Source organism: Carcharodon carcharias, chromosome 17, assembly GCF_017639515.1.
Source record: "Carcharodon carcharias isolate sCarCar2 chromosome 17, sCarCar2.pri, whole genome shotgun sequence".
Classification (NCBI taxonomy): Eukaryota; Metazoa; Chordata; class Chondrichthyes; order Lamniformes; family Lamnidae; genus Carcharodon; species Carcharodon carcharias.
In genome coordinates, this window is record NC_054483.1 from 48,879,630 (window position 1) to 48,892,165 (window position 12,536).

Here is a 12,536-nt window from a genome sequence, read left to right on the forward strand (position 1 = left end):
TGTTTCTGGGAGGGAGGAGAAGGCGTGAGGGCGGATGCGCGGGAGATGGGCCGGACACGGTTGAGGGCCCTGTCAACGACCGTGGGTGGAAAACCTCGGTTAAGGAAGAAGGAGGACATGTCAGAGGAACTGTTTTTGAAGGTAGCATCATTGGAACAGACCGCTGGAGGCCCCAAACCCCCAATAAGAACCTGCAGGTCCCACGTTTGTTGCTCCGGGACTTTTACTTTCTTGGTGAAGCAACAGTGAGTGGGTGGGGCTTCAGGGTTCTTTTTTAAAATCTTTTATGCTCTCCCCACCCCCACTAGAGCTATACCTTGAGTGCCCTACCATCCATTCTTAATTAGCACATTCATTTAGATAATATCACCAACTTTAACTTTAACACCTATGTGTTCTTTTGTTCTATTGTTGTTGACATCTTTTGATGATCTGCTTCTATCACTGCTTGTTTGTCCCTACAACCACACCCCCACTCCACTTCTCTCTCTCTCTCTCTCTCTCTCTCTCCGCCCCCACAGACACACCTTAAACCAGCTTATATTTCAACTCTTTCTTGGACTCGAACTCAAGTTCTGTCGAAGGGTCATGAGGACTCGAAACGTCAACTCTTTTCTTCTCCGCCGACGCTGCCAGACCTGCTGAGTTTTTCCAGGTAATCCTGTTTTTGTTTTGGGTTTAGTATAACCTCCTTTCTTTTGTCTACTATGCTTTGATGAATAAAGCTGAGGATCCCACAGTTTTCTCAATTTGTCCTGCTACCTTCAGAGACACCCCCCCAGGTTTTGCTGTTCAACTTCATCTGTAAATTAGCCCACAAAGTCAATATTGTCATTCTTCCAACCAAAATGTGTCGCTTTACACTTCTGAATGTGAAAATTCTTCTTTTTCCTTTCTGCTTTTCTGGGGTGTGGGTGTCACTGGCAAGGCCAGCATTTGTTGCCCATCCCTCATTGTCTTTGAACTGAGTGGCTTGCTTGGCCACTTCAAAGGGCATTTAAGAGTCAGTCAGTCACATTGCTGTGGGTCTGGGGTCACATGTAGGCCAGACCAGGTAAGGACGGCAGATTTCCTCCCCTAAAGGGCATTAATGAACCAGATGGGTTTTTAAGACAATCGAAGATAGCTTCATGGTTACCATTATTGAAACTAGCTTTATAATTCCAGATTTATTAACTAATTTCAAATTCCACCAGCTGCCATGGTGAGATTTGAACCCATATCTCCAGATCATTAGCCAGAGCCTCTGGGTCACTCATCCAGCAACGTTGTGTGTCTTCACATTTCACCAGATTGTCCATGTCCTGCTGAAGTCTGTTACTATCCTTCTCAGTGTTTGCAACATTTCCCAAACTTCATGTCATGTGCAAATTTTGAAATTTTGTTCCGGGACTGAAAAGGACTTGCCTTTCTGTCGCGTCCTTCACAATTACCGTATACACCAAATTGCTTTACAGCCAATGGTTTTCGATACAGTAAATCTGAATGGGCGGCAGGAGTAATGACATTAATTACATTTAATTTATTGTGATAGTAACTTGGTCACAGCTCCTGAACTCGGGTGGATTTCAAAACTCGGCAGTTAATTGGTTAACAAAGTGCAGCGCCTTCTCAAGTTGCTGTGGCTGAACCAATTCTTCAGGGATGCGGAATGGGGGTAATTAAACATCATCTCCGATACTTGTTTTGAATCACATGTTAACTGTAATAATGCAGGCGTGGGAACGAAGTGGGAGGATCCAGCGACAAGGTCAATTGGGTACAGACAAAACCGTCAGCAAAAAGAAATAACGAAATACCTGCAACTGTCGATATTCCTGGAGCGCCCGCCTGCATCGAAGCCGGAATCCAGCAATTTTCTTTTAAAAAAAGGACACCTTCTGAGCAAATCAAGGATGGTTTTCCCAGTACTTGGGGGACCAGTGCTGAGGAATGAACCGGTCCACTTTAATCCCTGGACAGGATATTTTTGCAAGTGTGTCAACTCGGTAACAGGTTTCTCACACAGGAACCTTTGAAAACTGAGTACAATCTAGAGACCCCCCAAAAAATTCCGTCACCATAAGCATATTGATTAGGGCCTTACTCGCATATTAATTGAGAAAATTTCTAACTCCTTTGTTTAATTGTATAATTCATCCTTAGTTAATATTTAGTTTGAATTTGGTAAAATTGCACATCAGATTATGTTTAATTGAGATATTTGGTTTAAATAAGCTATCCGAAAAGATTGGGACTGGTGGCAGAACCCAATAAAGAAAACAAATTAAGTGCAAAGCTCCGTCAAACGTCAATGACAACTATTTCCCATGCAAATTTAAAGTTTTATTCACATGTATGAATTTGGTTTATAATCACGAGAATTGTTTATTACGGGTTTCCTGTAAAATGAAAATCTGCCAGTGTTGTCTTAACTGAATTGATAGACACAGTACATTTCATTTTTTTACACAGCAATGTGTTTTATTTTGGGATCATTGAAAGCCAACTTGGAAAATTATACATTTACAATGATTAAAAATGGCAGTGAAATTGTGCAGGATTTTTTTCCACGTTTGCCAATAGTAGGGTCTGGAGCGGTTTGTAATGAATGCTTGCACAGAATTTAATTGATCCACCCGCCTTCACCATGTATGTTACAATCTTCATCTCAGCTGTGCTACTTTGTTGGCCGTGCCGTTCAAATTGGGAGAGGCGCCCTTATTTCTCAGCCTTGCTGCCCTCTGTTGCAGAGTCTGGAAGTCACGTTTGAGGTGGCAGTACAAAGAGCTATATCCGGCGAAAAAATATGTGCTTTGCCTTACATATGAGGAGTAAGACAGCCACGAAGCAGGGTTAAGGTCAGAGTCAGCTCTCAGCTGAGTAAATGCACTTGGCACTGAGATGAGCTGCTGGGAGAGAGCCGCTGTGAATATGATCTCGGCTTTAGGGAAATTCCCCTCTACACGATATGCGCACTATTGAAGGCTGGAGTTACGATGCAATTTAATACCACACCAGATTTAATTTCACCGAATGCCATCAGCTTGCATTAGACAGCGTCAAATGTACACATGCACACCCAGCTGTCAGTATAGGCAGCATTAAAAGAACTAGGAATGTATCAACATGAGGGAATAAAGGCAACAGAATTGGAGGGAAACACACGTACTGCTAAAGTACGTGTCTGTGATATTAGCCATCTGGTTAATGTTCTCCATATGTTCGGAATGAATTATGGCATAAATTACTGTCAAAGGATAATTGTCACGGGGTAGGGTGGGTGTCCTGAATTGAGATGACAGAATTGACCTACACATAGCTGTCAATGTGGATGGAGGGGTGGGGGGGGAGGGTTTGGTGGGCAATGTTGAGCTGCTGCTGGTGTGGGGGAACTATTTGCTGTGGAGGGGGAAGCGCGTGGGCGCCGGGGGCCGGCGGATGGAGACAGTGGCGGTTTCTCTCCCTGCTGGCGGAGGGATACGCGCTGTGTGTGTGTGTGTGTGTGTGGGTCGCGGCGGCTGGAGCTCGAGTGGCGGCAGCACAGAGCCGGCCGGTGGCTTTCTGACTGAATAAAACCCTCTCGGCTCAGCTCAGCTCTCCCACCATGTCAGTCCGGTGAGGTGTTTTATTTGTGGCGAGGTTGAAGCTGGGCGGGAGGGGAGGGGGGAGAGGCGATGGCGCCGGCTCCTCGGATGGAGCTGGTCGGTAAACGGTTTGTGTGTGTGGGTGACAGCGGCCGGGAGCTGGACGTGTCGAGAATTCATGAATGGCACTGGCGAGCCGGGGTGATCAGAGCGGTCTCCTACAGAGAGTCCTCCAACAGAGAGCTGTCGGTGAGTGTCCGAGTCACACCACTGTCCCCGACCCACACAGCCACTCACTTTGACTGCCTGTCCCTCTGTCTGTCTATTTGTGTGTGTCTCTCTCTTTCTCTTGATGTGTGTGTGTATCTGCTTATTTGTTTGAGTCTGTGTGTATTTGCCTGGGTCTTTGCCTGTCTGTCTGTATGTGTGTCTGCCTGTCCATCTGTCTGGGTCTGTGTGTGTGTGTGTTTCTATCTATGTGGGGGTCTCTGTCTGTGTCTGCTTGTCTGTCTGTGTGTGCCTCTGTATCTGTCTGCCTATGCCTGTGTCTGTCTTTTCGTGGACCTCACAGCTTTGCAGCTGCATTGAGATTTTCTCCAAACACTTAGTTTCCTGTGTATGTGTTTTTGTTAAGTGCCAAGTCTTGGTTTGGAACTAACATTGATTTACTGTGATTATTTGCAATTAAAATTAAATGATTGCATTAAATCTGATTGTGGCATTAACATCCCCCACCCCTCGTCCTTGGAAGAAACTCTGAGGTTATTTAAATGCAGGAGCACTCGTTTGTTATGTTGTGGTCCTCAAGAGAGCGAGAACAAATGCCGTCAGGTTAGAAGTACATGTAGTAATTACACAGCGAGCATGGCATAATCCTGATGTTTTGTAATACTCGTGCTTGCATATGTTTGGCATCGCGACAGTGGTGTTATCCGAGAATAAATAACATGGCATTTGTCCTGGAGCTATTTCTAGGATTGCTCCTTCTGGTGATTGTGTTGCTGCTGGTTTGGCGTACACTTGACTGCTCCCCCACCCCCCACTCCTCCACAAAATATTCATGGCTGCAGGGAAGCATCCAGACGCTAGTTTTTTGTCTGGTAAATAATTCAGAAGCCGTATTTTCTACGATTCTGTAGAAAAAATACAAATGTCAATGCTATGTTCAACAAATTTTGACAAAATGGGGGAGAAAAATGAACAAAGCCAAAATAAATGTTCCTTGGGACCACAGTCAAATTTGGTAACACATTACACTAGAAACATTTTTTAATCAAAACAATATGCTGTTTATAAGTAATTTTCAATAGCATGTATGTCCATTGCTTTTGATGTCAACAGTTTGAACTTCAACATACAATAGACACTCTTGACAATCCGTTACAGTTTTCAAGTAATCACAAGTGCCTCTAAAAATATGGACAGTATGAAGATGCCAGTGTTATTTTGTCTCGCCATTAACAGTTGACATTGTATACTTAATTACTGATAAGCTATTGTTCTGATGGGTACATTCCTGTCAAATTGGATGATTTTAAATGGGAAAGAGAAAATAAAATCCTTTATAATAAAAAAATATGGCAGCAAGTTCCAAACTCCCCAGCGCAGATTTGGGGAATACCCCAAAGATGCGCTGGGGAATCTCTCTCAGAACTTCAAAGGTTAGGGTTTGCATAGCAATTATCCAGAAGAGTCATATTTCCTCTAGGCAATTGCTCTGCTCTGGGAACCATCTGAAGATTTTAAATCACATTTTTTCAGATGGTTCTGGCTGTGTTACACAAAGTTACTCAGAAAAAGTTAGAATTAAAACAACCTCTTCTAACTTTTGAGTAACTATTGTAAAGGCACAGACCACCACCACCACCACCACACACCACCCCCACCACCACCACCACCACCAAAGCCCTGATTTTCTTTTCTTCTCCCTCCCCCTCCCCCTCCCCCTCCCCCACTTCCACTCCCAGGACTCTCCCCCCTGCGCCCACGCCTGATTCGATCGCACCTCCACCCCCACCCTGACCCCAGCTGGACTGACCTCTGGCACCACCCTGACCCACCCCGCCATCTCACTTTGATGTCTGGGACCCCCCCCCATGCCTGACATTCATTGCAATAAATGTGAAAAATCTGATGTTATTTTATATCAGGATAACAGCTATGACTGAAATTGGAAGATGTGTTTCTGCCTGTTGCCCATTCAGCTGTGTGTGTTAATCTTATGAAATAAGTTGCATTATATAGTCTTCTGCTGTTACTTGTTCTTGTGGAGTGGATTCTGAATGGTAGGTATGTCAGACAACCTGATGAATTTGGGTAAATTTTTATTAGCATTTTTTCATGGCTGTATTATACTTGCAGGCATTAGAAATTGTAAAAATATATTTGATATTTGTGTCCTCCTAAATGGCTCAGGATCACATGGCTGCTAATGTAGGTGAACCAGATGGTAGTGGCTGTGATTCTTGTGGTATTCCAGTTTTATAAACACTTTTCCGATTTAATTCAAAAACAGACACACACTGTTTCGCCAGCATCTATCAGACTAATCTCCAGGACCTGACAATTTCCACCTCAGAATGTTAAAAGAAATAAGGGAAGAAATTGCAGATATGTTGACCTTAATTGTTGAAAGTTGTCTAGTTTGAAGAATTGACCTGTGGATTGAAAAATTGCAAATGTCTCCCCGCTGTTTAGCAGAGTCAGCATGGATTTAAGACGTGTAGGCCATATATGATTAATATTGATGAATTGTTTTACAAGGTCACAAGCATGGTTCAGAGAGATGTGTCTAAGGACACTGTTCATATGGACTTTAAGAAAAGAATTGTATATCAAATTTGCAGATGGATCGTACAAACTTGCATTAATGTGTTTTTGCAGGAGACAAGAGGCAAAAGCCTGGCTCAAAATGCAAGCTTGGGACAGGATGTGAGGGTTGGAGAGCATGCAGGTGGAAAATGAGGGAGGCCTTCTAATATTTTTAAAATTTAAAATCAAACTTGGCCTAGGTAACTGGACATGGTGAGAAAGAATTGGGAGACAAACAACACTGAGTAGCAATGGGATGGCTCAAGAGATAAGTGGCAGTCGATACAGAAGCCTGTACCAAATTTAGAAGGAATTCGAAATGTTAGATCTAGGTGTGACAGCCAGGAATTAAGTGACAAGTGCACACCTGATGCAAGACCTTAAATATTTGGTAATTCATGTATTTAATTAACAAATTGTTTAGTTAATTACAAATGATTTGTGACTACTGAAATGATGGGTTGGGATGATGCAGTGTTTGAACTATGATGTGTAATGTGCAGTAGTTTAACAATAACTACTTTTTAAAAAACATATACTTCAGATATCTTCTGCAAGTTCAGCATTTTGTAGAAGTCATTGCTAAGTTTCCATGTAGTGTAATCTGACAATTTTTAAGTTTTTCAAAAATGTATTCTTAGCTATCCTGAAAAAAAATTATTCTTAACTATTCTAAGGAGGGATAGTTGCAGCTGGTTGCTCCCTTGGTGTTGGGCCACCTAAAGAAACTGTGCACAGGCATATCATTAGGATATTCCTATTCACTTCAAATATGTATATGTTTATTGCTCCCTGAAACCAACGTGGAGTTCACCCAAAAGCATGTACAGACGTGAAATTTTGAAGAATCTGTATAAATACGTAGTGAAAACTCACCAAAATATGAAGGCCCAACTTTCTTTGACTGTATGTATAAATTTTTGAAACACTGCTTTTTATTGTGCTTCAAAGCAATGGACAATCATGCTCTGAAAACAGGGATGCCTTTCAACGCATTGACATTCTTTACTCCACAACTCTAGCTATGTGCCTCTGCGTTTTTCTACTTTCTGTGTTGATGGCAGAGAGTCGTGCTAGTTGCAGTTTTATGGGCACATCAAGCTCTCCAGTACTTTGACCATATGGCCATAACTGTGAAGGTTATCTGGTATGTCTGTGTGAAACATGTAACATGCTATAAAGATTCTATGTTTCTATTCGATTCTATAACCTTTTGGAAATGTCACAGTAAAAATAAGTGGTCCTTAGGAGTATTTTTTCTCCTTTTTGCAATTGTTCTTTTCCGTTGATACTTCTGCTTTTTCTGCTCTCCTTTTTTTTCTTTCACTTTGTATACGTGCCTGTTTTTTACTTTTTGTCTTATTCTCATTCTTTTTGTCTTTATCATTTAATTTTTTTATCTTCACTTTCCCCATCATTTCCTCATCTTTTTTCCATCTCTCTCTGTGCCTTTTCCTCATGTATCTTTCCCTGCTTCACCCTTTGTATCCCCCTCCCTCTCCTCCTCTCCTTCCCTTCTTACTCTTTCATTCACCTTGTCCTATTTGCTTTCCTGTTCGGGCATATTTGACCTCTCAATCTTCCCCATTACCATCTTAAATCCCCGTCAGCTCTCATCATCACTCTTCCATCCTTTCCCTGCCTGTTTCTCATACTTGCTTTTCCTGACTTCTCTGCAGTTTATTTTTAATTCCCACTTTCTGTATTTCTTTTATTTACCTCCCTATTTCTCAAGCTCTTAGTCATGCTCATTTTCTTGATTTTCTGTTTTCTAATTCTCTTGTGTGTTTTTCTTTGGTGAATTGACTTATCTTAGACTTTTGCTCTCTCTCTCTCTCTCTCTCTCTGTGTATTGCATTTGCAAATTAGTACTCATTCTCGCTTTCTCTTGTGTGCTTCCATTGTTCTTTCTTTATGTCTTGCTCAAGGACACTGAGACCGATTCTGTTGCCTTGAGTTCTACTTTATCTGAAATCGGCAAACTTTGCACGTACAGGAATTAAAATCTAGGATTTTGCTGGCCTATTTACTTCATTACTTTAACGGTACATTCATCCTTGAGTGACTGAGGAATCTGACCCAGGGTTTTGATGTCAGTCAGTTTTTCATGTTTATATAATGTTTTTCTGCAGATTGGAAGAGAAATGCCTAACCGTTGAACTCTACATGTTAGAGTTCCTCAGTATAACTAGCCTTATACTGAAATTAGTTTTCAGTTGCCCTGGCAAGATCTAACAATTGCTCAGAAACGACCGTTTTGTTAGCAATTATATTATGGCTGGACATGGACAATTTCAGTCCCTTCAGTATGTTCTGTTAATTTTATGTGACAAAATGATTCAGTCAGTCCATTATTCATTTTTTAATTTTTTTTGTTCATTATCTGTCTATTAACTGATGAGCAATAGTTTATTTTTCTCTCTCCATTCACTTCACCAGTAACAAACTGCAACTTCAGCATTGATGCATTTAACCATGTTACCAATTGTTTAAAAAAACAAAGTACCTACTGTTGTGGTATGAGTTATTTAGCTGTCTCAATGATGAAATCTTGAGACTTGTACATTTAAAGATGAACCTTTTATTGTTAGTCTTCAACTATCTGCAGATCCCAGGTTACTGTCATGCATGTTACCTCCATGCAGGCTGCATCCAGAGCATTATTTTTAGACTGTTCTCACGATATGTCATACTGTGGGAGATGGTATTCTCCAGTCCCACGTTAATGCTAAACACTGCCAAGCACCTTTACATTAGAGTGGCATGCAGGCACACACAACATCATACAACACCCACCACATGCTCTGGTTTGCATCTGTCTGTAAATGAGTGGTTATAAGAATTTGTGCTTCATTAATTGGAATAATATCCTATTTAAGACCTTAAAGTGGTCTGACTATTGTGCACTGAGCACTGTCATGCTGCTTTTTCAGAATGAGGAAAATAGATTTTCATGACGTTAATAAATTACTTTTCTATTTTGCACTTAATTCCTTCTAAAGTGCCATCTGTATGTACTAGATTGTTACATGTCATGGATGGTGTTCTCACTGGTGCCTCACACTTAGAACAATTTGACAGTTAAGTACTTTTTCCATTAAAGGAAAATCTCTGATATCTGGCGTCCTGTGGGAATGTGAGGTGCCAGTTAATCAAATACTCCAGTTAACTGAGATGTAAGGTGAATTCTCTGTTTTCACCCAATAAGAGAGCTCCAGGATGATATGGGTATTGAGGTCTCATGAGAGGTGTGGGAGCGCGCGAATTGAGTGAGCAGCGCCATGGGGAAATGCAGAGCAGTGGGAGACTGTGTTGGAGTGAGGACAGGCCACCAATAGTAACTACTGGTGAATTTGACATCTCCAATTAAAAAACAGACCTGACCTCAGAATTCCAGTTAATAGAGAATTCTGCTTGGCAGGGTGCTGGATATTAGAAATTTTACTGTGCTTGCTTTTTATTTGTGAACTCATAAGCTTGTCTTTGTTGTTGGAAAAACAACTTTCTGACAGTTCTGTCATAGTTCAGATTTAATGGGATAATTTCTCTTCCATTAATAGACAAAAACAAATGTCTTTTTAAGCTAAGACTGAAGAAATGTTCTTGTCTGCAAGCACTGTAATAGTGTTTGCATAAAGCACTCAAAAGCACTTGCCATTATTTAAATGTCAGTTTGATTTGGTTAATATTTAAAAGAATCTAAAATTTGTAAATGAAAGAAGGTTTCTCTGAGGGAATAGAATATATAAAATCATTTAAAAAGTCATGTTGCTTTCATTTTTTGCTCGTTGCTGAATTACAACAGCAGCACTGTTCCTTTAAATGTTCTGTGTAAAACCAGGACAAGGTTAGATTGATTCTAGAAATTCACCAGATCCCCAGACTTTATGTCTGCACCCACTGATTGTACTTCAGTACTGTAAAGTCTCGGTTAAGTGAAAACAGCTGGATTGTATTTGTGTTCAGTGCAGAGTGGTGTATAATTGCATGCTTTAGCAGGTAAAATAAATTCTTTAGGAGCCTGAAATTTGAATCCTGTGGGACAAAAAAAGAAAGTGATATCTGTTAAAATCTGTGACAGTTTCTGCTATCAGGAGTATGAAGCTAACATGGTCCAGACTTGGAAATTATAGACTTTAAAGAAAGAAGTTAATATAGGTTTATCTTGTTCTCAGGCATCCCATTGTGCTTTGCAGTATTTCTGAAATGTAGTCACAGCTGTAACGTAGGGAAGCACAGTAGCCAATTTGCACACAGCAAAGTCCCACAAAAAGAAGAGAGATAAATGAGCAGATAATCTGTTTAGATGGTACATGGAAGGATAAATGATGTCCAGGACAATAAGAGAACGCCCTTTCTAATCTCCGAGTAGGCTCAGCAGAAGGCGATGGCGCAGTGGTATTGTCGCTAGGCTAGTAATCCAGTGACCCAGGGTTCGAATCCTGCCATGGCAGATGGTGGAATTTGAATTCAGTAAAAAGCCTGGAATTAAAAATCTAGCAACCATGAAACCATTGTCAATTGTTGTAAAAACCCCTTGTCCTTTAGGGAAGGAAATCTGTCATCCTTACCTACATATGACTCCATGGCCTAGCAAGCCAATCAGTTGTGTTCCAAATCATCCAGTGTCTAGGTTGGTGCTGGAAACGACAATGGCAATCTCAGCCCTGTTGACCCTGCAAAGTCTTCCTAACTAACGCCTGGGGGCTAGTGCCAAAATTGGGAGAGCTGTCAAACAACAGACATAGTCACCCTCATGGAATCGTATCTTACAGATAATGTCCCAGACATTATGCAGAGGTGGCGGCACAGTGGTATACAGTCGGGAGGGAGTTGCCCTGGGAGTCCCAGGCATCAACTCCGGACCCCATGGCATCGAGGTCAAACATGGGTAAGGAAACCTCCTGCTGATTACCATATACCGCCCTCACTCAGCTGATGGCAAGGACGCAGAATGTGTTCTGGGTGGGGGATTTCAATGCCTTTCACCAAGAGTGGCTAGGTAGCACTGCTATTGACTGAGCTGGCTGAGCCCTAAATGACATAGCTGCTAGACTGGGTCTGCGGCAGGTGGTGAGGGAACCATCAAGAGGGAAAACTTACTTGACCTCATCCTCACCAACCTGCCTGCCGCAGATGCATCTGTCCATGAGAGCATTGGTAGGAGTGACCACTGCACAGTCATTGTGGAGATGAAGTCCTGCCTTCACATTGAGGGTACCCTCCATTGTGTTGTTTGGCACCACCAGCGTGCTAAATGGGATAGGTTTTGAACAGATCCAGTGACTTGACTGGGTATCCATGAGGCACTGTGGGCCATCAACAGCTGCAGAATTGTACTTGAACACAATCTTTAATCTCATGGCCTGGCATATCCCCCACTCTACCATTACCATCGAGCCAAGGTATCAAATCTGGTTCAACGAAGAGTGCAGAAGGGCATGCCAGGAGCGGCACCAGGCATAATCTACAAATGAGGTGTCAACCTGGTGAAGCTACAACACAGGACTACTTGCATGCCAAACGGCATAAGAAGCAAGTGATAGACAGAGGTAAGCGATCCCACAACCAACAGATCAAATCTAAGCTCTGCAGTCCTGCCATGTCCAGTCGTGAATGGTGGTGGACAATTAAACAATTACTGAAGGAAGATGCTCCACAAATATCCCCATCCTCAATGATGGAGGAGCCCAGCACATCAGTGCAAAAGATAAGGCTGAAGCATTTGCAACAATTTTTGGCCAGAAGTGCCGAGTGGATGATCCATCTCGGGCTCCTCCGGAGGTCCCCAGCATCACAATTCCAAGTCTTCAGCCAATTCAATTCACTTCATGTGATATCAAGAAATAGCTGAAGGCACTGGATACTGCAAAAGCAATGGGCCCTGACAATATTCCAGCAACATACTGAAGGCTTGTGCTTCACGATTTGCTGCACCCCAGTCAAACTGTTCCAGTACAGATACAACACTGGCATCTATGCGGCTATGTGGAAAATTGCCATGGTATGTCCTGTACACAAAAAGCAGGACAAATCCAACCCGGCCATTTACCACCCCATCAGTCTACTCTCGATCATCAGTAAAATAACAGCACTATCAAGAGACATTTGCTTAGCAATAACCTGCTCCCTGATGCCCAGTTTGGTTTCTGCCAGGGC

At 42.1% G+C, this 12,536-nt stretch overlaps 1 protein-coding gene across 2 annotated transcripts in view; it reads left to right on the forward strand.

The window, feature by feature from the left end:
- Positions 1-3,643: 3,643 nt before the first annotated feature.
- jmjd1cb (jumonji domain containing 1Cb) overlaps positions 3,644-12,536 on the forward strand; it is a 304,442-nt gene continuing 295,549 nt past the window's right edge. For both annotated transcript variants that reach the window (XM_041210479.1, XM_041210481.1), the window contains exon 1: positions 3,644-3,815. In XM_041210479.1, the coding sequence (XP_041066413.1) occupies positions 3,657-3,815 (159 nt within the window). In that variant the 5' untranslated portion in view covers positions 3,644-3,656. The remainder of the gene's footprint in view (positions 3,816-12,536) is intronic.